General features: G+C 52.9%; 12 protein-coding genes across 12 annotated transcripts; 5 read left to right on the top strand and 7 right to left on the bottom strand.

The window, feature by feature from the left end:
* Nucleotides 1-315: 315 nt before the first annotated feature.
* On the top strand, nt 316-1,382 carry BGZ61DRAFT_489625 (uncharacterized protein; the record flags this gene model as incomplete). The annotated part of the gene is made up of 2 exons (XM_046250231.1): nt 316-345; nt 408-1,382. The coding sequence occupies 2 exons, from the start codon at nt 316-318 to the stop codon at nt 1,380-1,382; spliced, it is 1,005 nt and encodes a 334-aa protein (XP_046110519.1).
* A 58-nt stretch (nt 1,383-1,440) lies between these two features.
* On the bottom strand, nt 1,441-1,720 carry BGZ61DRAFT_84499 (uncharacterized protein). Its single transcript, XM_046257140.1, has one exon. It carries the CDS (start codon nt 1,667-1,669, stop codon nt 1,499-1,501), a length of 171 nt encoding a protein of 56 aa, XP_046110518.1. The 5' UTR covers nt 1,670-1,720; the 3' UTR covers nt 1,441-1,498.
* A 549-nt stretch (nt 1,721-2,269) lies between these two features.
* On the bottom strand, nt 2,270-3,701 carry BGZ61DRAFT_526772 (Metallo-dependent phosphatase-like protein; the record flags this gene model as incomplete). Its single annotated transcript, XM_046253009.1, has 7 exons — nt 2,270-2,292; nt 2,348-2,397; nt 2,450-2,522; nt 2,585-3,118; nt 3,173-3,278; nt 3,335-3,376; nt 3,438-3,701. 7 exons carry the CDS (start codon nt 3,699-3,701, stop codon nt 2,270-2,272), a joined length of 1,092 nt encoding a protein of 363 aa, XP_046110517.1.
* A 519-nt stretch (nt 3,702-4,220) lies between these two features.
* On the bottom strand, nt 4,221-6,973 carry BGZ61DRAFT_410077 (Cullin repeat-like-containing domain protein). Its single transcript, XM_046243237.1, has 3 exons — nt 6,548-6,973; nt 5,026-6,491; nt 4,221-4,973 (listed from the first exon to the last, which is right to left on the bottom strand). The coding sequence occupies exons 1-3, from the start codon at nt 6,725-6,727 to the stop codon at nt 4,619-4,621; spliced, it is 2,001 nt and encodes a 666-aa protein (XP_046110516.1). The 5' UTR covers nt 6,728-6,973; the 3' UTR covers nt 4,221-4,618.
* A 226-nt stretch (nt 6,974-7,199) lies between these two features.
* Nucleotides 7,200-8,332, top strand: BGZ61DRAFT_440790 (mitochondrial outer membrane translocase complex, subunit Tom20 domain-containing protein). The gene is made up of 4 exons (XM_046244527.1): nt 7,200-7,401; nt 7,486-7,731; nt 7,793-7,893; nt 7,952-8,332. Exons 1-4 carry the CDS (start codon nt 7,341-7,343, stop codon nt 8,066-8,068), a joined length of 525 nt encoding a protein of 174 aa, XP_046110515.1. The 5' UTR covers nt 7,200-7,340; the 3' UTR covers nt 8,069-8,332.
* Nucleotides 8,333-11,018, bottom strand: BGZ61DRAFT_410073 (radical SAM superfamily-domain-containing protein). The gene is made up of 2 exons (XM_046243236.1): nt 10,699-11,018; nt 8,333-10,645 (listed from the first exon to the last, which is right to left on the bottom strand). The coding sequence occupies exons 1-2, from the start codon at nt 10,748-10,750 to the stop codon at nt 8,370-8,372; spliced, it is 2,328 nt and encodes a 775-aa protein (XP_046110514.1). The 5' UTR covers nt 10,751-11,018; the 3' UTR covers nt 8,333-8,369.
* Nucleotides 11,019-11,291: 273 nt separating this feature from the next.
* BGZ61DRAFT_341574 (voltage-dependent anion channel) lies at nt 11,292-12,763 on the bottom strand (the record flags this gene model as incomplete). Its single annotated transcript, XM_046239421.1, has 4 exons — nt 11,292-11,438; nt 11,502-12,217; nt 12,269-12,507; nt 12,630-12,763. 4 exons carry the CDS (start codon nt 12,761-12,763, stop codon nt 11,292-11,294), a joined length of 1,236 nt encoding a protein of 411 aa, XP_046110513.1.
* Nucleotides 12,764-13,497: 734 nt separating this feature from the next.
* On the top strand, nt 13,498-14,632 carry BGZ61DRAFT_84412 (RmlC-like cupin domain-containing protein). Its single transcript, XM_046257139.1, has 3 exons — nt 13,498-14,045; nt 14,102-14,351; nt 14,410-14,632. Exons 1-3 carry the CDS (start codon nt 13,767-13,769, stop codon nt 14,529-14,531), a joined length of 651 nt encoding a protein of 216 aa, XP_046110512.1. The 5' UTR covers nt 13,498-13,766; the 3' UTR covers nt 14,532-14,632.
* Nucleotides 14,633-15,151: 519 nt separating this feature from the next.
* BGZ61DRAFT_472124 (uncharacterized protein) lies at nt 15,152-15,726 on the bottom strand (the record flags this gene model as incomplete). The annotated part of the gene is made up of 2 exons (XM_046248295.1): nt 15,152-15,397; nt 15,490-15,726. The coding sequence occupies 2 exons, from the start codon at nt 15,724-15,726 to the stop codon at nt 15,152-15,154; spliced, it is 483 nt and encodes a 160-aa protein (XP_046110511.1).
* Nucleotides 15,727-16,418: 692 nt separating this feature from the next.
* BGZ61DRAFT_440780 (uncharacterized protein) lies at nt 16,419-17,706 on the top strand. The gene is made up of 3 exons (XM_046244526.1): nt 16,419-16,516; nt 16,586-17,191; nt 17,276-17,706. Exons 1-3 carry the CDS (start codon nt 16,439-16,441, stop codon nt 17,591-17,593), a joined length of 1,002 nt encoding a protein of 333 aa, XP_046110510.1. The 5' UTR covers nt 16,419-16,438; the 3' UTR covers nt 17,594-17,706.
* Nucleotides 17,707-20,342: 2,636 nt separating this feature from the next.
* On the bottom strand, nt 20,343-22,178 carry BGZ61DRAFT_410065 (uncharacterized protein). Its single transcript, XM_046243235.1, has 2 exons — nt 21,408-22,178; nt 20,343-21,343 (listed from the first exon to the last, which is right to left on the bottom strand). Exons 1-2 carry the CDS (start codon nt 21,777-21,779, stop codon nt 20,450-20,452), a joined length of 1,266 nt encoding a protein of 421 aa, XP_046110509.1. The 5' UTR covers nt 21,780-22,178; the 3' UTR covers nt 20,343-20,449.
* An 827-nt stretch (nt 22,179-23,005) lies between these two features.
* BGZ61DRAFT_440774 (uncharacterized protein) lies at nt 23,006-23,893 on the top strand. Its single transcript, XM_046244525.1, has 4 exons — nt 23,006-23,206; nt 23,288-23,344; nt 23,408-23,544; nt 23,603-23,893. Exons 1-4 carry the CDS (start codon nt 23,193-23,195, stop codon nt 23,740-23,742), a joined length of 348 nt encoding a protein of 115 aa, XP_046110508.1. The 5' UTR covers nt 23,006-23,192; the 3' UTR covers nt 23,743-23,893.
* The last annotated feature ends 1,394 nt before the right edge of the window (nt 23,894-25,287 follow it).

Raw genomic sequence — 25,287 nt, 5'->3', positions numbered from 1 at the left:
CGCGGGACCCTTGGCGCGAGGCCGACCACCGATGCCTGCGCTATTGCTCGTTGTTAGCAGGGAGCAAATGAGCGGCATGACTTTTGTATTATATTAGGTGGCTTGCGCTGCGGCATCAATGACGACGTTCTCCTTGTTGTGTAGATTTGCTCAGCCCTACAATAAGTCTCTGAAAGCTGTTGCATCGGGAGCTTCATCGTCGCCAAGAGGTTCACCCTCGACGTCTCAAGTATAACAACCAACACCAGGTTTATTCCCACCAGCACACCACCAACGACAGCAATATCTCGAGTTTCCGACTCATACACCATCGTCATGTCGTCACAATCGGGTCAAGCCCAGGGAGTGAGTTTCTCTCTCGATTAACACCACAACATGCAGTCAACTAATCAACCTTCTCTCCGCAGGGCCCTCCATACCTCCCCACAACCGCCGGCCTCGGTGGCCGCCCAACCGTCTCTGTCGATGATCCCATCTCCGGCGTACTTCTGGCCTTCTTTGTTGGCGGCGCCGTCCTCAACATGACCATCTTCCAGCTCAACAAACGACGCTCTCACAAGTTCATCCTGTCCGGCCTCCTCTTCGGCTTCTGCATGGCCCGAATCTCTGCCAACGTCCTCCGCATCGTCTGGGCCTCGTATCCGAGCAACGTTCGTGTCGCCATCGCCGCTCAGGTCTTCGTCAATGCCGGTGTCGTTCTTCTATTCGTCGTCAACCTCATCTTCGCGCAGCGCATCCTCCGCGCCTTTCACCCGCACATTGGCTGGAGCAAGCCCGTCACGCTCGTTTTCCGCTTCCTGTTCTTCAGCATTGTCGCCAACCTCATCATGGTAATCGTTGCCGTTGTGTACAGCTTTTACACTCTCGACACGACTATCCGTTCTCAACTCCGCAAAATACAGCTTACTGCTGTTACCTACCTTGCAGTCCTGGCCTTCTTGCCCCTGCTCGTCACTGCTATTAGCATTCTGCTCCCGCGCAAGGCTCCCATGGACAAGTTTGGCCAAGGTCGCATGCGCACCAAGGTCTTCCTTCTTGTCTTCACCTCGAGCCTTCTCACTCTTGGCGCAGCCTTCCGTGCTGGCGTCGCTTATCAAATCCGCCCAATCGCCCACCCAGCCTGGTTCCACCACAAGGCTTGTTTCTATGTTTTCAACTATGTTATTGAGCTCATCGTCGTCTACTCCTATGCTCTGTCGCGTTTCGACCGTCGCTTCCACATCCCGGATGGCAGCAGTGGCCCCGGCGCCTACTCCAGCAGCGACTCTTCCAATGACCGTATCTACCGTGTCAACACCGAGTCTGAGGTCTTTGGCGACGACGAGCGACCTCGAGCTCACCGGGCGCAACCGAAGGAGGAGCCCAAGAACGAATCCGTATAATTTCTCGGCTTGCTGCATTCACGTAGCTAGTACAGCGGTGTTTATTGTCTGTTAATACTACTCAGCAAAGGGGAATCGAGCTTCAGCTATGGAGATTTAACCATCAGCAACCTGTATCAGAGATGGCCATCTCTCGACTCAAACTGTATCAATTCATTTATAGAAAATGGCCGATGGGATGCCACCAAGATAGACGGATGACTTATGAAATGACCTAATCGGACGACCTCGCGGTTGTCAGAGTCAGATAGACTGTAACTATATATCATCACAACTTCAAAATACATGGCCCCCACGATGTGAAACCCAATGGCAGTGATGCAAAGTAGAACAGTGATTAAAGAGGCGTCGGAAAAATGATGCGATTCTTCAATACTAAGTGAAGGATGAAGCTTATTCCAAGGCTAAGTCATGTCAGATCAACGACTAGAATAGCCTCGGTGCTTTAAAGGAAACTATTCACAAGTACGAACAACAAACCAAACACAAACAGGTCTGTGGTGTACACAGCTTCATTCATACGACATTCTTCCTTCTTTCTCTTGTAGCGTGGACTTGATAAGGGCATATCTAAGCATTCATAGGGGGAAGGGCCATGCATGCACTGGGAAAAAGAAAGAACCCTCTCCTCCTCCAACCAGGGATGGTCATGTGCGTCTGAGAAAGTCTCCCCGGATTTTTGCCTATTTTTTATTCCCACAATGTTTAATGACTCGCCACAAGCGATGATGCAGGTCCGTACATCCTGCACCAGGGACTTTCTAGCCTGGGAGGGATTTTTGCGTAAAACTGTACAAGAACAAGCACAGCTCTCGGCGCCGCTGCGTTGCTGGTCGCGAACGGGGTCGGGAGTTTGAGCTTGGTTGGACATGGGTATACGGGCAAGATTAGAGGAAGTAGTCGGGAGTCCCTGCGAGAAATTAGCAAATTGAATCTACGAGTATTGCTCTTCGTGTGCGACTTACGCCTTGAGACCATCGGCTCTCCTGCTCTAGGGCAAGGGTCGAATTGCAAGCTGTGCTTTGGTTAGTCTTCTGTAGGACAATGTGAAGGAGGAGTAGACATACAAGGTGTACTTCAGGTGCTCATCAATCTCCATGATGGCGGCCTGGTTACCACATCGGTAGCAGTAGTTGGGCGCTGTTGGTATATGTCAGTCCAAGCCCGAGGAGAAGGGTGGTTGCACAAGCAGTGTAGCGTACCTGAGAAGATGGTCACGACATTTCGGTCTTGGGACCAGTTATAACCCTCCATAACGAGCTGATGGGCTCGTGCAATCAACGTCAAGCCGTTGTTATGATTGAACGCCTCTGAAATATCTTGTCCGAAGGTATACCCCGCACCACGTGGAGAGATTCCCCAACCGCATCGGTCATCGGGATCTGACCACAGAAGGTCACACATGGGACCCTCGTGGGGAACCTCCTGGATCCGGTCCAGGGCTCGGATGTTATCGAGCGTGTCGATACTGGGGGACAGGCCGCCGTGGAGACAGAAGATCTGGTTGTCGATGAGGGCGGTGAGGGGGAGGTAGTCGAACAGGTCGGTGAAGTACTTCCACACGTTGGCGTTGCCGTACTTTCGGAGGCACTCGTCGTAGAAGCCGTAGACTTGAGTGATCTGACGGGACTCGTGGTTTCCACGGAGGATGGTAATGCGCTGGGGGTATCGGATCTTGAGGGCAACGAGGAGAGTGACGGTCTCAACCGAATAGTAACCTCTGTCGACGTAATCACCTGGAAGCTGGGTCAATCTCTAGCGTCGCAATATGTCACCTCGGAGTGGCGTACCCATGAAGAGGTAGTTGGTGTCGGGGTTGGGACCACCAATCTTGAACAGCTCCATCAGGTCGTGGAACTGGCCGTGGATATCACCGCAGACGGTGACGGGGCATTTCTGGCGAGTGAGGTCAGATCCAGCACCTTGCTGATGGGGGCGCATAATCAACATACCACTGGCTGCACATTTGACTCCTCCTGCAAGACTTCTCGCGCCTGTATCGAAGAGTTAGCAGGACGCCCTTGTGGATCACGCGAGAGCGCCGTCACAGCAAACCGCCTGACGACGCGACGAGGCCATTGTGCATGACAGCTCAACAACATCGACGCGGCCCTCGGGCAGCTGCAGCACGGCGTCCCCCCTTCTCGGTTCCCGTCTCACCTTGTCGCAAAGTCTCTGGACATCGGACTCGGCCAGCTGCTTGCAGGACATCAAGCTCTCAATCCAGCCATCGAGGGTGGGGATGGTGGTGGGCTCGAGGTTGAGGACGGGTGAAGCTTCGGCGGGTGCTCGCCCGACGTCCTCCATATTGGTGTCCATGGTTCTCGGGCGCGGTTAGGAGGCGGTAGGCAGAGGGAAGAGTTGGAGGAGAATGACGTTGTGTTGGCGTTGACGTTGACGTTGCCGTTGCGGTCACGCCTGAATCGCGAGCGGTGGGGCACGGGGCACAAAGGCGGCGTCAGGGGGCGGAGAATGCGGGCGGGAAGTAAAAAGGGCGTGGAGGAGGCAAGCGCAGGACGCTGTCGGGCGCTGGGAGGGAGTTGCTTTTGGGTCGTGGGACGCACAACCTGTTTGTTGGCGGGTGGATTCGGTGGTGGGCAGAGATGAGGGAGAGAGGGAGGGATGGCGATAGTTGGGGGGGCTCCAGGTTCAGCCTTGGGCTGAGGATTGCTCCTCCACGCCTTCGCTTAATCTCACTGTGGTAGTAGTGTGGCGGGAGCACAGTGGCACAAGTGGCGACATCGCTGGCTGTGGCGGGAGCACAATCTCCCCCGCTCTCGGCCTTTTTGCTGTGGCGTTGGCACCACTGAAATGCTTGCTCATCCTAACGAGCAATCTTGGATTGATTTGGAGATGATGAAGTAAAGATACGGGCGAATAACATGGAGTTTTTTATTCCTTCGAAACTGTGGCATCTGTCAAAGCGCATCCGGCCTTGAGCTTCTTCTCCATGGATTTCGCCTTCAATTGAACATCTTGGTGGACTCAGCTGCACTTGCACCCCAACATTCCACATACCACATCATCCCCTCATCAACGTTAATTAATCTGCGACAGGGCGGGCCATTGTCTATGTTACGGCAAAGTGGTCCACCACAGCCATAGGCAGTCACAACATTGACGCACTGAAACATCTCTGTCAAAGCCCCTCTGTCCAATAACTCACTCCAACTCCCTCTGCCTCATTCAGCCACTCTCTCAACTCATATATAGCTTAACTCAGGTTGCTCATTCCCTCAGGACAGGCCCAGCCCGACCGGAGGGGTCTCCTGTTCCATAGGTATATGCTCCAGGTCCTGTCCGACCAGGTTCATAAAGTCCAGTCCAACCTCGGACAGCTTCTTGGCGTGCTCCTTGGCCCTCTCCATACATTGCGTCCACACGGGACCGCCAGGCTCTGTGCTGCTCAATTGTCTTGCCAAAATCACATTGAATGCTTCCACCTCCTCCTTGGCCCATTTGACACACACGCTCATCATGGGCGGTGGGAAACATGATTGGAAGCATTGCACCGTGTTGTGGATGACCATAAAGTAGACAAAGGACACCTCCCAAATATACAGGTGTAGATCACCCTGGAAAATGCACTGTCTGTGATTGCTGTGTTAGCATCATCTCTGGGTGTGTGTATAGCTTCACTGACCTGGATCGTTTGTGGATCTTGTCGCTCCTGGCGGCCAAGTACGACTCCCTGGCTTTGTCTTCAAAACCCAGCCTTGTCAACCAGCTGACGTTGCGTCGTGTCTTGTTTTGCTCATTGTGCGTCAACTCTAAGCCGCGAACGATCATGCCGGCTAACTTGGCACATCGCTCCTCAACTTTGAAGTTGATAAAGTCCTGAGCGACAGCGTTGTTCTTGAGCCCTCGAGCCAGTCCCTTCAGTTTCTCGACGCGGGCAACTGCAGGTTCAAAACGCTGCAGGGCGATGTCAATATCGAGCTCATCCATTTGACTCTCGACCCAGCGGAGGTTCTGCTGATTGCCGTCCACCTCGATGAGCATGTCCTTGATATCCGACAGGGTGGCCAGTAGCTCCGTTTTCTGAAGGAGACCAGGGTCTCGGGACGCAAAGTAGTTGATGGTCTCTCGAGCCTTGTTGTTGGCCTCCATCTCGGATCGAAGCCCCTTACGGAGCTCCTCCACAGCCTTGCGAACATTCAGCAGCAGCGTCTTCTTCTCGGGGTCTTCTGGTTTCTCCGTCCGGTAGATGAAAGATTCCTGGCCAACTCCTCGAACCATGATTGCGTCGGCCAGCTTGTTCCGGCTTCCGCTCGACGACTCTCCAGTGCTCAACATGTCCACAACCTCTACATCCAGCAATGGCCAGCAGCGATCAGCCACCATCTTCATCATTGGCCCTCGAGCGTCAGCATTTACCCCGTCAGTCTTTCGCTTCTTACGCGATGCGATGAGGAGGTGGTCGTTGAGCAAGAATATTTGCATAGCCCGACGGGACTTGTAGGTCGCATTGTCCAACTCAATCCAGGGGCCAGCGTTCTGGGCCACATGCCGCCCGGCTGCGTTGGGCAGGAACTTCTGCGACCCTTCGACGTTCTTGTACAGAGCTTGCATTTGCGAGTTCCAGAGCGCGCTTCTATCGGCAACTGAGCTTCGTTTGTCCCGCTTCGACAAGGTTGTCATTTGGTCATCTTCGCCCTTCATCGATGCCGCCCGTAGAGCAGTCGTATTGACCTTGAGATCTGACATGAGGTTCTTGAGAGCCCTCATCTCGCTTTTGAGCTTCTCTGCCTCCTTGCTGATCTTGATAAATTGGGTCCGGTTCTGCATGACGCTCTGCTGTAGGTCGCTCGCGGCCCGGGCCTTGAGCATGCGTAGCGAGTCCTCGAACTCGCGGATCTGGTCTTCGGTCGCATCGCTCAAGATTTTGGAGACGTATTGGTCGGGGATGAGGGCGGGGTCTCGCAATGTTTTCACATCAACGACCGGCGCAGCTCCTCCGCCTCGCGAGGGAGGTGGCCGATCATTACCGCGGTCTCTGGGTTCGAAGTTGGCAAGCGAGGCTACCGGAGGCATAGGCGGAGCTCCATCGTAGCCGGCAGGCACGTTGTTGAACCGAGTCGAGTAACGTCGCTTCACGAGATCGGATGTCTGGGTGGTTCAGTAAGCATGGGGGATCCTCAAGAGCTACAGGACGAAGAGCGCACCTTGCCGCCAGCTACCGGGGGTGGACGAGGCCGAGGCCGTGAAGCTGGTTCTGACGGCACCGGTCCCTTGGGCGAGCCATCCTGGATGATGGGGCTGGATATTTGTCGGGGGGCGCTGATGGTAGGGCGCTTCTTCCGCTTGCCGCTACGAAGCGATATCTTGCTACGCTCCTCGGACATGGTGGGCGGGCGTTCAAGCTGGCGTGGAGGATACTGGAGGATTCGGTGGAAATAAGAAACAAGGCGGGACCCGAGTCGGAATTGGGTCGAGGATAAGGAGACCGTCAAGGCCGCCGTCGAGAAACCCAGTCACGCCGAGTCGCGAAGGAGGAGGTGGTTGTGGTTGATGTTTCACTCAAGCATGCCTGGCCATGGCGCGAGTACGCAGTCGTCGAGCTCCCTCAGCCTCTCTCCATACGGAGCACAGTCTAACAGCGAGGCACGCAGCGGTACGTACCTGGACAGCTCTCCTCACTGTCCTCGAGCTCCGAGGCGGCTCGGCCGGGGTTTATCCGGCTTGGGCATCGTGGGCTGCCCAATCAATGCTCCGAGCCCGCTGTCCCCTCTGGGGCTAGCGCATCATGTGCGGCGCGGCGGTTGGACATGGTCCTAAAAAATTGGTTTCCCAATCGCGACGTCTTGAAAGCTCCCGCTTGATTCTGCTGGCCACCATTGACGACGTAATACTCTCTCCGCCCCGTCACCACCCCCCTTGCGTGCCGGGCCTCTATCGCAATCGACCACAACCTCACTTGCTTCAGTAGCTGCTGCACACACCAATCAATCCGCCAACATGGTCCAGAACAACGCCATGGTGACGGCATCCGTCGCAACCGTTGCCGCTGTTGTCGTCGGTAAGCTTCCATGAGGGCATCCCGCACCGCCGCCGCTAGGGCCCAAGCCGCCGAGCCATTGCTAACTCTGAGCCCCCCTGGAAGGATACGTCGTCTACTTCGACTACCAGCGACGCAACCAGGCCGAGTTCCGCCGCAACCTGAGGAGGAACGAGCGCAAGCAGGCGCGGGCTGAGAAGGAGGAGGCCGAGGCTTCGACCCAGCGACAACGCGGCTCGATCCGGGCCAAGGTTGAGGAGGCCAAGGAGGAGGGCTTCCCCAGCGGCGTGGAGGAGCGTGAGGCCTTCTTCAACGAGCAGGTCATGGCCGGCGAGGTTCTGAGCCAAGATCGTACGAGAGCCCCTCCATCGATAACGCAATCATGAACGGTATACTGACTCTGTATTTACAGCTTCCAAGGCTCTCGAGTCTGCTCTGGCCTTTTACAAGGGCCTCAAGGTCTACCCTGCACCCGGTGACCTTATCCGCATCTACGACAGCACCGTTCCCAAGGTAAGCAGACACGCGAGCAACTTATATCTCAGCTCCCACGAGACTAACAATTCCGCAGCCTATATTAGACATCCTCGCCGAGATGATCGCTTACGACTCATCCCTCGATATTCGGGCACCCGCTGCCCCCGCTGGCATCAACCTGGCCGACATCCCCAACGTCGGTCTCGATTAAAGGGAGACAACAAGTGTCTCTTAAATTCTGGTTCTCCCCGCTCCTCGCACACCAGATACGAAAAAAACATCCAACCCCAAAACTGAACTAGAAGCTCGGAAATCCCCGGGCCCTAAAATCTGATATGGAGACCTGACGGCCTTCGATGTACCATAGTCTCGCTCTTCCAACTCCATAGAGCTTTGTGTAAACAGGTGTACGTTGAACGAATCCCGGATGGACCTAGGAGCGGCAATGCTGGCAGCGTTTCCGCAACACATCATGATGTTTAATTCTTTCTTTTACTACTGTTCCGTGGGCTCTATGAGGCCTCAATTTTTCGCCCCTTCCTGTCCACTCTGTCGTCACGCGGGTCAAAACCCCCGTTGCCCCAGGTAGCCCACTCCGGAGTCGCCTCTCCCATGTAGTCCTCAGGTTTCCAATCACCATCGACGCCCCGCTCTTCCAGGAGCTCAAAGAATTTCTTGTAATCGATGGTTGTGTGCCACTTGCCGTCCACCTTGAATCGGTCACTCGCCAGCAGGATGCAGCAGCTGTGGGCATGCTCAGCCGCAATACCATAGTTCAGGCCCTTTTCCTGCAGTCTCTTCTCCAAAGCTTCGACAAAGGCAACGACTTCCCAGTAGAATGGAACATTTGACATGCTCAATCCGGCGTTGGAGGATGTAGACGTGCCACAGTACGTGACACCTTTTACCTCGACGAAGCAGGGGAGACCTTTCTCGACGAGTCTGGCATAGCCCTCAGCTTCTTCGTCCACATTGAAGCCCTTGACCAGCGTCAACCTGAATACCGTTCGGTGGTGGAAGCGCTTCTCGCGGAGGATATCAAGGCACCGCTGGAATCTCTCCCAGAAGTCTCGGTGGAGGGGTCTGTCGATCTTGCGCAACGACTCCTTGTCAGCCGCATCGATGGACACGTATAATTGCGTGACGGCCTTCAACGCCGCCAATTGGTCGGGGTGCTGTGCATTGCAGACCAAGAAGGAAGAAATTCGCTCCTTGTGCAGCATCTCCAGAAACTCGTTGATGTAGGGGTAGAAGATGGGCTCTCCCACAAGCGACAGTGCACAGTGGCGGATCTGCATGGCTTCCGCGAAACGTTCGGCTCGAACACCCGGCATGCCGCGCAGCATCTTAATTTTCTTGTAGTGGTTCATCTTGACGCCGTCAAAGATCAGGTCGGGAGGGTCCACCACCCATCGCCAGGTTGTTCCAACTGGATTGGTACCGTGGCGCCAGCAGAAGACACATTTGTTGGAGCAAGAGAGAGAAGGTGTCGTCTCCATACATTGGTGAGAGTTGATGCCATAGAAGGAGAACTTGTAGCAGGAGCCTCTGCCGCGTAGGGCCGACTTGGTCCATCGACATGTCTTGACTCCGGAGTGGGAGCCAACGATGGCATATCCTTGCTTAGTCAGAGCGGCGTATGTGGGCGAGTTCTTGGCCACCATCTCCTTGGGACCTCGGACAGGGGTCTTCTTCTTGGTAGATGAGCCGTATGAGGTGAAGTCAATCGCGAGAGGGGCTTTCTGAGCACCAGTTGAGCCGTCATCCTTTCGGATCATGCGACCAAGGTCCTCCACGTCGTCTAGAGCTTTTCCGGTGTTTTTCTTCTTGTTGTCGTTTGGCTCGTCATCGAACAGCACTTCACCATCGTCCTCATCTTCCGCCTCCTCCTCGACGTCACTCTCATCGGGCGCTCCACTGCCAGGAAGCCCTTCGCCGAGGTTTCCAGTGCGAGCGACGTGTTCAACCACTTCCTGAACACCTTTTGCCCACTCTTCAAGTCTCTCGGCGTGATCGCTGCCCATATCTCCCATTCCAACTGGGTAAGCCCTCTTTCGTCCAGTCAACTTGGCCATCCACTTGTCAATATCCTTGGCCTGGAAGCAGAAGCCTTCAGGTTCCGTAGGCCAGTTCTCCTTGTCGCCATATCCGAATACCGAGTATCCCAATAAAGGTGAAAGAGGGGCAGTATCGATGCGGAAGTCATGATGCGTCTCCTGTAGGTGCTCAAGGAAAGTGTCGTTGATGGAATCGATATTGTAACTTGGGATGAGGAAGAGGTAAACCTGATCGACATATCCGCGGATCTTGGACGGGGAAATGAAATAATCATCAAAATCAATCTCTGTCAAATCCAGCAGTTCCGGCTTCAGGAATGATCGACCAGACTGTTTTGCCAATTCATCGATGGTACCCTCGAGAGTGTTGATGTACTCCCTCGCGAGCTTCTCGGTCTTGGTGGTAACGGATGAGAAGAATACCAGGATAAGAACCGGTCGGGTCATGTCCATCTCATTTTCGTTGGTTTTGGTAGGCTTCTTGGCCAACCCTCCCTTGATTCTTCGGGGTCCTTGCGATTTGACATCCTTCTTTGGTGGTTCGGGCTCCGCCTCTACGATTGCGGTCTTCTCTTCGATGACCACCTTTTCAGGCTCCTGGTAGATTTTCGGCAACGCAACCAACTCCGTCTTTTCGACATTAAGGTGGAGGTAGATTCGAGCGGCGCCGAGAACTGCGAGAATAGCGAGGATAATCGGGGTACGGTGGATGTGCCAAGCTTCGACCAGGTCTACAGTCCAGGTTAGAGATGCGACAGGCGACAGTAGGGTGCTACAAACTCACCATCGACAAAGGAGTCGAGCCGAAGAGGCGACGAATGGTTTGCCCAGTCCATCTTGGGCGTGTGATTGCTGCGGTAGGATCACAGCACGCTGACGAGACGTTGAATCTGTGGTCTTCGCTTCCCACGTCTGGGGAAAAGGTTTGCCCCGCTACTGACAATTTTGGTGGGGTCGTTTCTCCTTCGTCATTGCGCATCGCCAATCGAATGGCAGCGATTTGATCAGCGAACCACACGCTGTGAAAGTCCTCGCACGGCTTCTCATTCGACCCTTCGCCAAATATTCTCCGATTCGACTTGCAGCACCACAACTCGACCACACGATGGGGAAAATTGAAGGGGTTTTTTTTTTTTTTTTTAAAAAAAATATATATATATCTTTTTGTATTTGGAACGACGGCCTGACAATACCAAAAACACCGATGCTATGATTTAAATACCTCGCTTCTATGCTCCTTACCCATCCTCAGACGATCTCAGGCGAGGGTGATGCTGCCAAGTTGAGATGTAGCGGTATGTACGTTGAGAATAAAATATAAAAGAAGTCGTTGAAAATGATACAGATGCAACCATTCGATATTAGGCAGAGAGTCACCTAGACCCTTCTGTCAGACCCTGCTGCTTCAGACTTGTCTCTCAAATCCTTCAAGCAAGGCGCATGGAACATCTCGCCTGTGATGGCCAGCTTCACGGTCCTGGTTGCGACAACAATCCACAGCAGCAAAACCGAAAGCGAAAGGATCTAATGAATTGTTATTATTTTCCCCAAAACAATAGAGAAAGGAATGCGAACCAGGGGTCTTACCATTGTAGACACCTTGAAGAAGTCACTATCAAGGTTCTCCGCCAGGGCGCCTGTGCATGTTGCCAATACGCCTAGCGGGAATGTAAATCCCCACCAGCCCATATTGAATGGGAGGCTCTGCATGGTAGCAATGCTGATAAGTGCAAATGATAACCAGACCAAAGCAAACCCCCACATCAGAATCGCTAGGAACACGCCCAAGACATACAGGATCTCACCGCCACGCAGGGCCAGGGATCCAAACGCAGTGGACTCGGGGAGTAGCTTCATAGCCACCTTTCCCAGCTGCTGAATCCCAAATCCGCCCTGGCCCAGGGGACCGATAGGCAGGAACACGGAGACAATGGCCTCCTTGGGCGGAATGGAGTGGATGGTCAGCCGGTGGAAGTACAGGGCCAGCACACAGGCGGAGAAGGACTCGCCAATTCCCCAGAGAACGTAAGACGTGATGACTGTAGTCATGGCATGGGCGCGGTTAGGGAGTGCCTCGGCGACAATGCCTCCCGATGCGGCCGCGACAACTGCGGGGACAATGGGGAGGAGAAGAGCAGCGGTGATGTTTTGCAATCCCGGTCGGTGCCGGTGCATAACGATAAACGGCATGCTTATGCAGGTTGCAACTGACAACCACACATCAATCCACCAGAACGCCCATGCCAGGTAGATGAACCCATCGCCCCACTGTTTGCAGCATAAAACCATCATGTTGATGATTGCTACTCTCACGTCAGCGTCCTGCGCCGCCCAGCGTCACGGGCCAAACTCACTGGCAAAAGCCATTGGGAAGCATCCCAAGAACAAAGACTGGCCGGGGTGAGAGATCATGGCCCCCCAGATCTCAGGGTACAGCGTGTAGCGGGCTATGGACATCCCCAGGAAGGTGACGAACAAGATCACATTGAGGCCGAAAAAGGTGTATGAGACACACTGCAGCCACTCTGCATTGTAAGGGAGGTTATGTAAGAGAATTGAGATGATGCCTGTCCCCATGCAAACTGCAAACCATCTATTGAGTTATCAACACACCTGGTCAGAGTAGTTCGCTATGATTTGATGCTGGGTGTAGGGCAAGGATGGTTGTTGGTTGGGTGGTGGTGGTGTGGATGTGTGTGGATGGATGGGACTTACGACGGTGTGAAATTCCGCACAACCCGACGCCACCCGACGTTCTCCTTGCATGGCAGTGTTGATTCGCAAGTTCGTGGAGGAGCGTCGGATGTCGACTGGCCGTTGGAACACAGAGTGGGAGTCTTGTCAGACATGTTGGTGTACACGGCCGATCACGCGAGGCTCTTGGTGAAAGTGGGCAGTGACACAAAAGGAGTGGTGGATCAGGTGGTGCGGGAAAAGAGAGAACTCGCCAAGATGGGAGCCCTCGAGAGTTCAACTAAAGGCCTTTGACTCTTGTGACTCAGGGTCCACGGTGGCAACTTGGCATTCCAAAGGTTTGTCACGGAAAAGAATTTCGAGGAAACACTCCGCCTTTTCTTGCCAAAGAGAGTAATTTTGCAATTTTGACATCATGCATCAAAACACGAGAGCGGAATGACAAAAAGCGCCGCCGGGAATCGGTAACGGCCCATGTGGATTCCATCGGATACGTACCCAAGCCTAGTGCCGACTCGAGGGCCGGTGCGCCGATAAAACAAACTGGAAGTCCCCGACTATGCAAACGGCAGGCCGCCTTATACAATTGGTTTCTGGAGAGAAAAAGAGCAATCCACATCAATAAAGAGCGTATTTGACAATGGAAACCTGTCGTTTCTTCAGCCGTGCTCAATGCCCGCAATCGCCGTGTAATTCTCCTCTACCAACTCGCAGGCGCCCGTCCGCACCGTGCCCACAATTAACGCTATCCGCGCAACACGCCCGACGAAGATCCAGCCACTTCCCAGTAACCCTAGCGTCATGGCAGCCGAGCGTCCAACCAGAAGCGGCACACTGGCTCACCGGACCCTGTGGCTCGCCGACTCAGCCCGTCAAATGATGTCGGTATCAATCAAAGACCCACTGCCAGATGTCGGTGTTACTATCTGCCGGCTTGGTCGTTCCCGGCCCTGACCGACGACAGGGTATCGGAGCATGGCCGCGCAAGTAGTCGTCGTAGATCCCCGCTCGCAATCCCCCAAGTCGGTGTGTTGTCCTCTCCTCCTTCAGGCTTGTGTCAACCCAAGACAACCCATCAACCATCCAGTCGACAACCATTCAGTCATATAGCATCCAACCGCACATCCCATATCTCATCAAGTATCCCACAGCGCAACAATGGCGGTCGGCATCCTCTCCAACACCATCGGCCTCGGGGTCTCTCCCAGCGTGGGGACGTTCCCGCAGGACCGGTTCGAGGAACTCGTAATGGGGTTGAAGGAAGCACTTGGTCCGTCGTCGGGTCTGACTTGTGACGATGTCAACGTCAACTTCCTGACCCGCCTCATGGAGGACTATGATGGCTCCGACAACCAGTGGAGCAAGTATGCCTTTGGTGACCACAGCCGGGGCTACACCAGGAACCTGGTTGATGAAGGCAACGGCAAGAGCAACCTGGTGAGTCAATCGAGGTCGACTTGACCTGGTCCAACAGAGGCTAACGGCATGTATAGCTTGTCCTTGTTTGGTCTCCCGGCAAGGGCAGCCCTATCCACGACCACGGCAAGGCTCATTGCCTGATGAAGATCCTGCGAGGGAACCTGACCGAGACTCGTTTCGCCTTCCCCGAGAAGGAGGGTGAAGGACCACTAGAGTTGATATCCGAGAAGGTATATAAGGAAAATGCTGTCGCCTATATGGCTGACGAGCTTGGACTCCACCGAGTGTCCAATAAGGGCAGCGACTTCGCTGTCTCCCTACACTGTAGGAACCCCTCCCTAGTCACCGACACTTGTCGCGCAACTAACCCGCAACTTTGCAGTGTACACTCCCCCCAACGTAGCCAAGAAGGGGTGCCACATCTTTGATGAGAAGACAGGAAGAAAGAGCCACGTGCCAGGTTGTCATTACTTCTCAGCATACGGCCGGCTGCTGAAGGAGTAGACAATGCGGCGTCTTGGGCCTCCAAGGCCGTGACGAGACATGACTTTGCTGGATTAGCGTTTGCGAGATTGCGTATCGAGATTGATCGCTGCTTTGTCTGCTTTTGTGTGTTGGCGTGCACTTTTGTATGTTGTCGGTCCTGTCGCGGCCCAGCTTGATGTGGTGTGGCCTGGTTGGGAAGTGTTGAGTAAGAAAGCCTCTCATGTACCTCCAGTATAGCAATATTAGCAAGGAATACACTGCTCAGGCCAATGAAGACCCTAACAGGCTCAAATTCGATGTGAAAGGATGTAGAATGAAGGAAAGGAGAAAAAGCTGCTGTCCCTCTATTCCATCATTGCTCTCCTCATCACGACACCAGGGAAACTGAAGCACGCAATTCCAGCTAAGCTGAAAACGGCATCGGAGGTCACTTCCATCGCACAAATCCCTTCCGAGCCGGCCGATTTCCGTGAGCCATTGATGGTAACATTGGCTGCATTATAACGATATACCTGTTTTGAAAGATTTAATCGTTACTTCAGAACTAGTGGTATAACAGGTTCTCAAAAGGAGCTTTTTACTGGTTAGAATCCGTGGCTAGTAGGTCTTGGCCCATTTTATTTCACTAAATGCACCTATCATATTTCAGCATTGCCATGAGCCAAGAAATTCAGATAAATGGCATTATCATAATAACCCCCGCGGTGCAGGAGAGCGTGATTTAACCATAATTGCCGACATCCGGTGCCATCCGAGCCACGGCGATGATGGCATTTCTGGTCTCGAGTCGCGTGAGCTCTCTCGGAGCCCCCTCGAGAGTCATGTAAGTCGACGCTGTATTGCTCACTCGGTCCTTTCTTGAAGGTGCGTTTGTCATTCACTTTCTCTAGGTAGTTATTTCGTCAAACAATGGCGCTACACATGTTGTGCCACTCTGCTCTGGTCTTCTGTGGTTCTGAGGCTGTGCCTGGCGTACCACCGACCCGACTTCCGTCAATGTCGTCTTGACGCGTATGCCCCAGTCACTACTCGGATATTGGCCCTTGGTTGCCTGACTTTCAAGCAACCCATGTGGAACTTGCGTTCTTCTTCGTATCGTGAGCTGATCGGGACAGTTCAAATTACGGCCAAAATGCATCTGGGCGAATGTCGAGCTATTCTGTTGATCACCATTGAGGCGCATTTCATGATCCTCGTCAGGTAACAATTGCATTATGCTGTTGTAACCCTCAGAGTAGATCAGCAAGTAGTTGGTGGTGCAGGATGCCCGGTACGGCGCATAGTCCGATCGTATATCACAGATGAGACCGTTTCCCCGGCTTCAAATGCCCGTCCTAAAATCTCACGCCTGGTAAATCCTACAAAATCACTTGCGCCTTTCCGTAGGCGAAATGACGGTCTTCGCCGACAAGGAGTCGTGACAGGCCAGCTTAGCCCAGGCTCCCAAGCAGATGAGAGCCTCGCTCGGCACTAACTCCCGATAATCCAACATCGTGGTGTTCAAGTGGCGGTACATGTTTACTCTCATGCAAGACGAAACTGGCCCTTGCCGTTTAGGGAAGGGGTCATTGCTGATTTAGAAGATCAGTGTCCTGTTGTGACGGTTCTCATGTCTGAATCCCCGGGGATAGTGGCGGGTGTGATCAGCTTTGCATTAACTCCGGCCTGAACTCCGAGAACTGAACTACCACCAGACCAGCACAGATGCACATGCATATCCAACCTGGTAGCTCTTCGTAGAAAAATGACTTGACGATAGTCAAATTGCACGAATAATTGATGGCATGATTGATGAAGCTTGCGTAATGCTTGGAAGTGATGTCGTCGAGGGTAGTGTGATCAGATGTATAAGAACCAGAGAATCAGCAACTGTAAGCGGTTCGGCAGGCCAATTCTTCGTTGCCAATAAAGCTCAGTTGACTAAAATGGGCGCATCTTTCAGTCAAGCTTTCCCACCTCGGCCGGTGTTCACAGAAAAGAACCTGCCGGATCTAACTGGCAAGGTATGGCTCCCACACCGCCAGTGCATTCCTCCTCTTCGTCAAGGCAGGAATTAATACGCTCTATCTTAGGTCTACGTCATCACGGGACCCACGTCAGGTATTGGCCTCCAGCTTTCTGCTCTTCTTTACTCCAAGAACGCGACCGTTTTCCTCGCCGCTCGATCTCGGCCTAAGCTCGAAACAGCCGTCGAGAAGATCAAATCTCTTCATCCATTGTCGAAGGGGTTATTATATCCTCTAGATCTGGACCTTGGTTCGTACGATTCGATCAAAGCCGGTGCTTCTGAGTTCCTTTCCAAGTCGCAACGACTAGATGTCCTCTTCCACAATGCCGGTGTCCTGGCCCCTCCTAAAGGCAGTGAGAATAGCCATGGTGTGGAATTACAGATGGGTGTCCACTGCCTTGGACCATATCTATTAACATATCTTCTTGAAGAAACACTCAAAAATACAGCTCGTCTGCCCGACGTGGGCATAGGGGAGGCGAGAGTTGTATGGGTAGGCAGCTCAGGAGCAATGCTAACTCCGAAAGGAGGTGTAGACGTGGAAGAGCTCAGAAACGGGAAATTTCACGATCACCCGCCAACCACACGGTACTGCATTAGCAAGGCGGGAGAATATTTTCTCAGTGGGAAATTCAACAGAATTCTGAGGGTTCATGGTATTCTCAGCGTTGTGAGTTTCTTCCCGTTCGCAGTTCGCGTGGAACCCGAATGCAGCGTGTTCGAGTAGACGAACAGTAACTGACATTCCAATCAGTACCTCGATCCAGGCAATATCAAGACTGATCTTCAGAGAACATTTTCAACAGAGGTGTCTTGGATTGGGTCATTCATCTTAAATATGTTCCTCCACAAGGCCATCCAAGGCGCATACACGGAATTGTTCGCGGGTCTTTCTACGGACCTCAATTTGGAGACGTTGAAGGACATTGATACCTGGGTCATCCCGTTCGGTAGGCTTGGAACGGTCCGCCCAGATTTGGTTTCTGCATGCAGGACTGCCGTTGATGAACAGTCGGGGAATGTTGTTGAGTTTTTTGCCTGGTGTGATGAGCAGTTAAATGGCTATCTTTGATTTCAATTCAAGTTCACTCAAGTTCACTCAAAGTATCAGAACTCCGATATTGGCGTGTGCCGAGCTGGAACAGGTTGGAAGTCAAGAATGAATTAGTTGCAAGTAGCTACGGAATAATACTCAAGTTGAAGACTGCCATGGGTAAGAGACCAACCAATTTAAGGGAAGCAACCATTATATAATAGTATTTAACTCTGAGGCTTGCAGTATATCAGACAGCCTGGTAGGAAAAGTCAGCTTTGCATAGGGCCGGATCCGCACCGTGGTTTCCTTTGAACCTAGTCTACCATTAACAACCTAAAGAGTCCTTAACAACCTAAAGAGTCCTCAACAACCTAAAGAGTCCTCAACAACCTAAATTACCGACTAGCGACGGCTTCATCGGATCAAGGGCATCTAGGTCGGCCGGATCCCTGGGTAAAATTAGCTAGCTTTCTTCCTTCCTAGACTAAAAGATAAGGCCATCCATCGTCACCAAGCCGTCTCAACCAATCCATTCTGATTGATACCATGTAGATGGTTATTTGAAGAAGATAATGGTTATTTGAGACCCAGAGACGTCGAATGTCAATCCAGACCAGTCTCTCTATTCAGTTTGGCCCTTTTTTGTTCCTCATTGGCCTTGTCCTTCCGACCTTTTCTGTCTTTGCTATTAGGTGTCCTTCTCGCCATGGCCCTTGCACGACCCCGAAGGGCCGAGGTCATTCATCCTCTTTTGCTCTGAGGATCTCTGGCTAAGTCTCACAGAGGTTTCCTCGCGAAATAAAAAAGGTCTGTCTGTAACAGGATGACGTTGCCAAGACAATTAGGATTCATTGAGGAGAAACTTGTTGGTAAGTTCTTCGTTTGGCAGAGATTGGTCTGTGAACGGGTCGGATCAGGCCCTTGGCTCAAGTGGAAGGTCATTCGAGAAGTCTCACTTCATGGTGGGCCAGTTGACATGACCCGTCAGAGAGTCCTCTGGAAATTTTTACTTCGGATCAAGTTTCTAATTCCATGTCTAAGATCCAAGAGTAACTATAGCAACAGGCAACGTGTCTCCCGGTAGTCTCCGTAATTGAGTGTCCAGAGATATCTTGGGTGGAGATGCTCATGTAGGAACCCGGCAAGTAGCCTGTTCACATACTTCATTTCCGTTGGCCTCCGTTCACCGACTCCGCGCGGCATATATTTTCTTTTGTCACCAATGAACCCCGTCTACACTCCATCGAGACTCCATGGATGTTCCTTTGCCAATTGCCTATCGAGAGCACGAGCTTCTTTCTTAGTTGAACGCGCAATTGAGTGTGTCAAACTCCGTACGAGAGCTACAGTTGATTGCCCAATGTGACAGGGCCACACACGGGATAGATCCCTGACCAGGCCTAAGCGATCGGGAGATTCGTGCGGCTGAGCAAGCGCCCTGAAGAATTGGCTGTGCTCCGTAATTATACCACGTACTACGGAAGCATCTAGACGAGCGATCCTACCTGCAACTCGCAGACCCGCTCTCAGCTGGTTCAGCTGGCTCCGCTAGACTCCTGGAGGGGCCGGCAAAGGGCAGAGGAAGAAGGCCTCCAGGCGGCAAGGATACGAGTTTGCGGCAATTTGCGACCGAGATGACGTTCTCGACTGCCTCATATCTTCTTGGCAAAGCTGATTCTCGCGGCCGGACCGACATGCACTTGTCAACTTGCTTTTGAGACGGGATGATGCGAGCGGGATTAGACGGGTTCATGGTCGGGCGTTGAACAATGCGCCTCTCAACAGCCCGATCCGACGCCCTTGCTGATTCTAGAACCCCGGTGCCGGTGCCTTGCGAGGCTTAATAGACATGGGTCTGCATCGCGGCGCATCATCTGACAGCTAGCGCATGGGGTAAAGAACCTAGTCCCTGCAACGTCCGGACAGGCACATGGCCGGTGAGCTTGGCGGCTCCGGAGTTGTCTGGGGAAATCGACATGGCCGTTGCCAATCGTGGCCGGTGATGCCAGGGTGGTAGATGCTGGTAGATACTGGTAGATGCGAGTAGATGTTGGTCGATGCCATGTTGCATTCCATGTTACATTTCATGTATGTATCAAGTAGCTAGTTTCCTGTACCGGCCCCCAGCCATCACATCCGTTCACACCAATTCTCAGCCCATCACACCGGCATCGTGACCGATCTGGTTCGAGCAGCAAGAGATCGTGCCGTGGTAAGCGCCAGAAAGGAACTTGCAGATGAGTTGTTGCTCCGGACTTGGTTCCCCCGATGCCCGAATCCCTTGTCGACTCCAGGTCGCGTGAGGGTTGGCTGCCACATAGTATTGGCGCCCTCATCCTGAATCTGCCCGATGGATTCGCCTTGACGTAGTGTGGTGGGTTGAAACTTGACCGACCACCTTCGCCCCACCCCTCAGCTCGGCAGTGTCAACGGTAAGCCGATGAAAGGACGATCACGGACCTTTACCATTTCAAATCGAACGAAAAGTCGAAAATGCATGTCTTGGAATCGGCCCAGTGAGGCTGGTTGTGTGAGCACGCCAGTCACCACCCATGCTTACTGCAGATCAGTTGATGCAACCTGAAATGCAACCTCCGGAAACCCTGCCCTGTGGGTATAACCGAGATTTTTTGTTATTAATTGCCGGCTGCTGCGGTTAGGTTGCTGCGGTTATGTTACCCAGGCCAACTGACTGGGGTGTTCATCGCGAGATCGCTTCAATAATCTGGGGAACGGGACGGGCGGGAGATCAGGGTTACGATAATTTATTTTCAGAATTAACCCTTGTAGCTGAACGCAAAAGAGACAAGCCAATGTTATGTATGCCCATCCATCAAACGCCTGATATCAATATGCCAATCTAATGCCTGATGCCCTTGTAGCCCATCCGTATCAAGCCGTAGCGTCCTCCACATATGGTTTCTTGTACATGTCATTATCCGACCCGTTCGACACGCTGGCGGTGTCGGGATTCCTGCCCGAGACCGAGCTGGCTGCTGTGACGGAGCTGCTGTCGCCATCGGCGGCCTTTCTAGCAGCCGACCAAACAGAGTAGTCGTTCGTAGCCACGCTGGGAGCGTGTGATTGAGTGTGTGACTTGGAAATAGAGACATTGTCCAGAGTGAGACCGAGGCGACGCATCCCTTCGTTCAGAGCCTCGAGTTTCTGCTTCCTCTCTTCGGAAGTGGGTTCGGCTGCAGCAGGGGGCTGAATGGGCTGCGTGGGCTGCGTGGGCTCGGCAGACGCAGCAGCAGGGTTGCCAGTGGCGAGAAAGGCTTCCCGGTCCACTTCCTGCTCCTGAGTCTCCGCCTTGTGCTGCTTCCACTTCTCTTCGAGAGTCATGGGCGCCCCGGCATCAGGCTCTGGCTTGGGCTCCTTCTTCTCGCGTCTCGTGAGTTCGACCTCGAGGACTCTGGTGCCGAAGGGGACCTTGTTCTTAAGGCCATTATCGTCGCGGTCGTAAAAGAGGGCCCAGATGCCAGGGAGTTCCTCTACTGCGCAGAAGCCCTCCCAACCCTCAAGGGTCATGCGTCGGTCCTGCTTAGTGCAGTCGAATGGGCCCGTGATGTTTTCTTGGGCTTCTGTGCGGAGACCATACTTGACCTCATATGTTTTCTTGTCGATGTAGATCCAGTTGAGCTGGGGAGGGTCGTCGCTGATTGTACTGACCAGGCCTTCGTATTCCGAATCAGGGTAGGGGAGGAAGTATCCTGAGAAAGGGTAACCCTTGCTGACATTGTTTTTGGGGTCATGATTGTACAAGGGGTGTTCGTTGGCGATGTAGAGCTGAAAGGGTATTAAGTGTCAGTTATGTTCGCGTCCTGCTGAGCCAAGGACTGGGGATAGCTACCTTTGAATCTTTTAGGACAATCAACTTGTTGTTGATATCACGGCTTCGAATCGAAGGCTTCACACAAGACACGATCAAGTTGCATCGGCGAGAACGATGCTCCTCTCGCTTAGTCTTGGACTGACTTTGGCGGATAGCCTCTTGGGTGCCCAGCATAGCCGGGCAGATGGTGAGGGCGAGCAGCATAGGGATAGACATGATGACTTCTTGTGGGTCGTCCTTTTCGATGGCGGCTTTGAGTTTGTCAACTTCTTCGAGCAGTTTTTGCTTGCAGAGAGTGCCAAAGAGATCTTGGAGGGCGCTCTGGGGTGTGGACGTCGACGTGGAAGAGGACGAGGACGAGAATGAGGACGAAGAGGACGGGGCCGACATTGATGTCGCTAATTCAACCACCACAACAATGACAACGACGAACCATTCAAGAAGACCACACGATGACGCAAGAGAGAGGGAGGGAGGGAATTCAACTTCCGGGATACACAGAAAGATTTCCAAAAACGGTACACTATTTAAGGATTGTTCGCCCCAGATCCCCGACACCAAAAGTTTTGCAGCGCAGGTAGACGTGCAGATACCAGGATAGACCGTGTAATGAAATCCAATCAAGCGTCGGGTTGCCGGTGTTTCCCGACAAAATCATGTCATCCCAAGACCCGAACCGAAGCCATCAAGCTGGAAGGAAAATTCTCCAGAAGCCTGACCCTGGGCGAACCCCAACTTCCCGCAGCGATGAGCCTATCGAAGACCGACGATGCGGTTGGGGGGGAGAGGGCGCAAGAGCGGCGTTGTTTTCCGCCAACACGCATATGCGAAACACGGCGGCTGCGGCGTCGCGGGCGTATCCCTGCACCCGCATCGTCGGGGTATATGTGAGTATGTGAGTGGGTTCGACGGAGGCTAGATGCGGGAAATCGACGCCGCGTAGTCGGAAGTGCCGCGGGCCATCGAGGAATCGACGCCGGGGGGTCACTCGGAGGTCCGGAGGCAGGGATCTCAACGCCACGGCCCATGCCAACATCGGATGATATCGCAAGATACGTGCCAACGAAGCAGTGCCCCCTGACGCCCCGTACAGACGTGTCAATCCAGCTGCGACGCTGCACCTTTGTTCTGCAGCCGCTGCGCGCAGTCTGTGATAGCTGGTGTGGAGTCGAGCCCCCCTGCCGTCGGCTCTGGTTTTCCCCGGCGGCCGATGATGGGGGCAATGTGGACGATGTAGACGAGGCGGCGAAGGATATATGGAGGTTATCATTGGGGGCCATGCATCACAGAGCGCCTCTGTAGAGTCCTTCTGTACCTACCGGGACCATCGATGTCCGGCAGGGGCCCAGCCGGCTCTCACACCATCCCCAGGAAAACCAAAGAGCCGCGAGCCCTCTAGCGTGCCTCATGGTGAGACAGCATTGACAACTCATCAAACTGCGAGGTTGGAGATGCTAGGATGTGCTGGGGTAGCTCGGTGATGTACGGGGTCCCGCTCACGGTGGCCGGAGCCGCAGCCCGGTGTGGGCTCGCGATGTGCCTTGGAGAGGTTTTCGGCATGTCGTCTGAGTCCGCTTCGGGATCTTTCGCAGAAACGGGGGCTGCCTCGTGAAGAAGCAATGGGCCTGACGGGCCCCGAATTGTCTATATAAGCTCGCCGGTCGATCGTCGTTGGACCAAACTCTCTCTCATCATCAACTCTCACATCTTCTCAACAATCATCACTCGAGCCCCAGCTCCAATCACCATCAATCCTCCCCTCTTTAAACCAACGACTTTCGTCCACCCCCCCAAACAATCAATATGTCTGCTCCTGCGTAAGAAACCCGCTCAACCAAGAACCTATCCTCTTCACTCGCTTGGGAGTCAAGTGGCATCCAGAGTCTAACACTGTTCAGCACCACCACTTCTCCCACCACCACTTCCACTCCTGCCCTTCCCAAGCCCCCCATCACGTAAGCGCTCTGCAGCTTGCTTGCTACTCAAGCATCCAGAGGAACACAGGCTGACTCGTCTAGCTCATCCAGCCTCGCCAAGACCAACCCTTACCAGTCCGACTCCGACTCTGATGGCCAGGCCCGTGGCGGACGCCGTGGCGCCAAGCAGCAGTTCGTTGTTCCTCTGCCCACCTCCACCGGTCTCTCTCAGCCTGCCGGTAAGTCACAGGAACTTCCCTGCGCCCTCGAGAACCACCGCTGACGAACTCCCTGCAGGCCAGCTCCTGAGGGGTGCCACCGATGACAACGGCAACCAAAAGTCCGCTGCCCTCCTCGTCGGCATCAAGCTCGACCTCGAGGCCGAGGTCCACTTGACTGCCCGCGTCAAGGGAGACATTTGCGTCGGCCTTTACTAAGCCACTCGTCCTTGTCTAATTCCGATGGTGATTGGGTTTTAACACGGGGATACGAGATGATGATACACGAGAATCATGACAGCCCTGCCTGTGCTCTACGATTCCGATGAGCAGCAAAGTCGCAACCTCTTGAGGCAGCACTGGGTGTCACACGTTGGAAATTTCCTTTGTTCAGAACTAGCATATATAAACCATAGGTAGTTCAGTAGCAGAGTAACAATAAAGCTCATGACTACTACTACCTCTTCATCTCGCACTATGCATTCCATAATGGGACTTGATTTAATCCAGACAGTGCCATATTAACTCTTCACCTCATTGGAAGAGCCATCCCAACTTTTGAACCCGCTCGTGACGTTCAATTAAGGCTGGACTGCTTTAATTGCGCCACGTCTGATTAGCCTATTGTATCGGCTTAGTGCCGCTATTTAGCCCACGTTTTGGTACCAGCAGTGAATATGACAAAAGTCAACGAACACAAGGGTCAATAATTAGTGCCTACGCTTTTATCCAATCGCGTGTTATTCTGATGGAGATTTTTCGAGGCAGAAAGCGTTAGATGATGGTGACACAAGCCGTTGTTCTAAGACATCAAGATGATTATCAGCTCTAGAATCTGGTACTCGATGCTTTACACTTTACATGGTTCGAGACTATTGAGTGATTGATGTGGGATAATCCAGATGATTAAGTGTTTGTCTATATACAGGTTTTCGATTCGATCATCTTGGTGATCCAGCGACATTTTATTGTTTGATTTGCTGGACCTGAATCGGAGCGACACGGCCGATTCTGTGTTTCCACTGTGTTCCTAGTGATGTACCATCTTCATCTCGATTGTCTGAGTTTGCGATACTCGATTATTTAATTATCCTTCATTATTTGATGATGAACAAGGCCACCTAAACAATGGTTCGATTAACTAACCTTACCAAATATCAATTAGACTAACACTCCGAGTACTAGGCTCACGGTAAAGGCTAATAAATATAATGAGATATTTCTTATAGCACTTAGGGTTATATAAAAAAAGCGATTATCTTCAATCCCCTAGGGCTAATGATTTCCTAGAAAAAACACTGGCTTTCATACGGTAGCATTAACTTAGTTGCGGGGAACAAGTGAAAGAGCCAGCGTATAGTTCCAACAACTTAAAACATTAACTTTCAACATAGCCACCCACCAATTCCACGCATGATACCCAGTACAGCATCAGAAATTCCGATTCAAGAATCGGGGATACTTAGTAGCTATCGGAGAGACGCCATGTCGTAGCCCGTACTACCCTGGAGGTGCGAGTCTTCGTAGCCAGACCAACTGAGCACGGACACTTCCAACGACGGGCGCACACAAAGAACCCCTTGATCCCGGCACTGAATGTATCCGTGATTGCGTGACAGTCTTTCAGTTCGACAATTGCGCATACCTTTTTGCGGGAAAGGGTGCAGACATTGCTGATACCTAAATGAGCCCATTTTCGCCTGTACACTATCATGCCTTTATCATACATGACAGTGCGACATGGCAATCAGGCGATAAGAGAAA

This window comes from Ilyonectria robusta, assembly GCF_021365365.1.
Source record: "Ilyonectria robusta strain PMI_751 chromosome Unknown BGZ61scaffold_2, whole genome shotgun sequence".
Taxonomy (NCBI): domain Eukaryota; kingdom Fungi; phylum Ascomycota; class Sordariomycetes; order Hypocreales; family Nectriaceae; genus Ilyonectria; species Ilyonectria robusta.
Note: the sequence above shows the minus strand (reverse complement) of the source record. Positions and strands in the feature narration are given on the sequence as shown.

What these genes read in the sequence shown, in the direction of transcription:
- BGZ61DRAFT_84499 (XM_046257140.1), bottom strand. Translation starts at nt 1,669, where the DNA reads ATGTATTTTGAAGTTGTGATGATATATAGTTACAGTCTATCTGACTCT.
- BGZ61DRAFT_410077 (XM_046243237.1), bottom strand. Translation starts at nt 6,727, where the DNA reads ATGTCCGAGGAGCGTAGCAAGATATCGCTTCGTAGCGGCAAGCGGAAG. An exon ending in CCCCGGTAGCTGGCGGCAAG is followed by an intron (nt 6,492 to 6,547) that starts GTGCGCTCTTCG and finishes TGAACCACCCAG; the next exon opens with ACATCCGATCTCGTGAAGCG. An exon ending in AAGATCCACAAACGATCCAG is followed by an intron (nt 4,974 to 5,025) that starts GTCAGTGAAGCT and finishes CAGCAATCACAG; the next exon opens with ACAGTGCATTTTCCAGGGTG.
- BGZ61DRAFT_440790 (XM_046244527.1), top strand. Translation starts at nt 7,341, where the DNA reads ATGGTCCAGAACAACGCCATGGTGACGGCATCCGTCGCAACCGTTGCC. An exon ending in CGTTGCCGCTGTTGTCGTCG is followed by an intron (nt 7,402 to 7,485) that starts GTAAGCTTCCAT and finishes CCCCCCTGGAAG; the next exon opens with GATACGTCGTCTACTTCGAC. An exon ending in CGAGGTTCTGAGCCAAGATC is followed by an intron (nt 7,732 to 7,792) that starts GTACGAGAGCCC and finishes CTGTATTTACAG; the next exon opens with CTTCCAAGGCTCTCGAGTCT.
- BGZ61DRAFT_410073 (XM_046243236.1), bottom strand. Translation starts at nt 10,750, where the DNA reads ATGGACTGGGCAAACCATTCGTCGCCTCTTCGGCTCGACTCCTTTGTC. An exon ending in GCTCGACTCCTTTGTCGATG is followed by an intron (nt 10,646 to 10,698) that starts GTGAGTTTGTAG and finishes CCTGGACTGTAG; the next exon opens with ACCTGGTCGAAGCTTGGCAC.
- BGZ61DRAFT_84412 (XM_046257139.1), top strand. Translation starts at nt 13,767, where the DNA reads ATGGCGGTCGGCATCCTCTCCAACACCATCGGCCTCGGGGTCTCTCCC. An exon ending in GCAACGGCAAGAGCAACCTG is followed by an intron (nt 14,046 to 14,101) that starts GTGAGTCAATCG and finishes CGGCATGTATAG; the next exon opens with CTTGTCCTTGTTTGGTCTCC. An exon ending in CTTCGCTGTCTCCCTACACT is followed by an intron (nt 14,352 to 14,409) that starts GTAGGAACCCCT and finishes GCAACTTTGCAG; the next exon opens with TGTACACTCCCCCCAACGTA.
- BGZ61DRAFT_440780 (XM_046244526.1), top strand. Translation starts at nt 16,439, where the DNA reads ATGGGCGCATCTTTCAGTCAAGCTTTCCCACCTCGGCCGGTGTTCACA. An exon ending in TGCCGGATCTAACTGGCAAG is followed by an intron (nt 16,517 to 16,585) that starts GTATGGCTCCCA and finishes GCTCTATCTTAG; the next exon opens with GTCTACGTCATCACGGGACC. An exon ending in TTCATGGTATTCTCAGCGTT is followed by an intron (nt 17,192 to 17,275) that starts GTGAGTTTCTTC and finishes CATTCCAATCAG; the next exon opens with TACCTCGATCCAGGCAATAT.
- BGZ61DRAFT_410065 (XM_046243235.1), bottom strand. Translation starts at nt 21,779, where the DNA reads ATGTCGGCCCCGTCCTCTTCGTCCTCATTCTCGTCCTCGTCCTCTTCC. An exon ending in TTGTCCTAAAAGATTCAAAG is followed by an intron (nt 21,344 to 21,407) that starts GTAGCTATCCCC and finishes ATACCCTTTCAG; the next exon opens with CTCTACATCGCCAACGAACA.
- BGZ61DRAFT_440774 (XM_046244525.1), top strand. An exon ending in CTTCCCAAGCCCCCCATCAC is followed by an intron (nt 23,345 to 23,407) that starts GTAAGCGCTCTG and finishes TGACTCGTCTAG; the next exon opens with CTCATCCAGCCTCGCCAAGA. An exon ending in CGGTCTCTCTCAGCCTGCCG is followed by an intron (nt 23,545 to 23,602) that starts GTAAGTCACAGG and finishes AACTCCCTGCAG; the next exon opens with GCCAGCTCCTGAGGGGTGCC.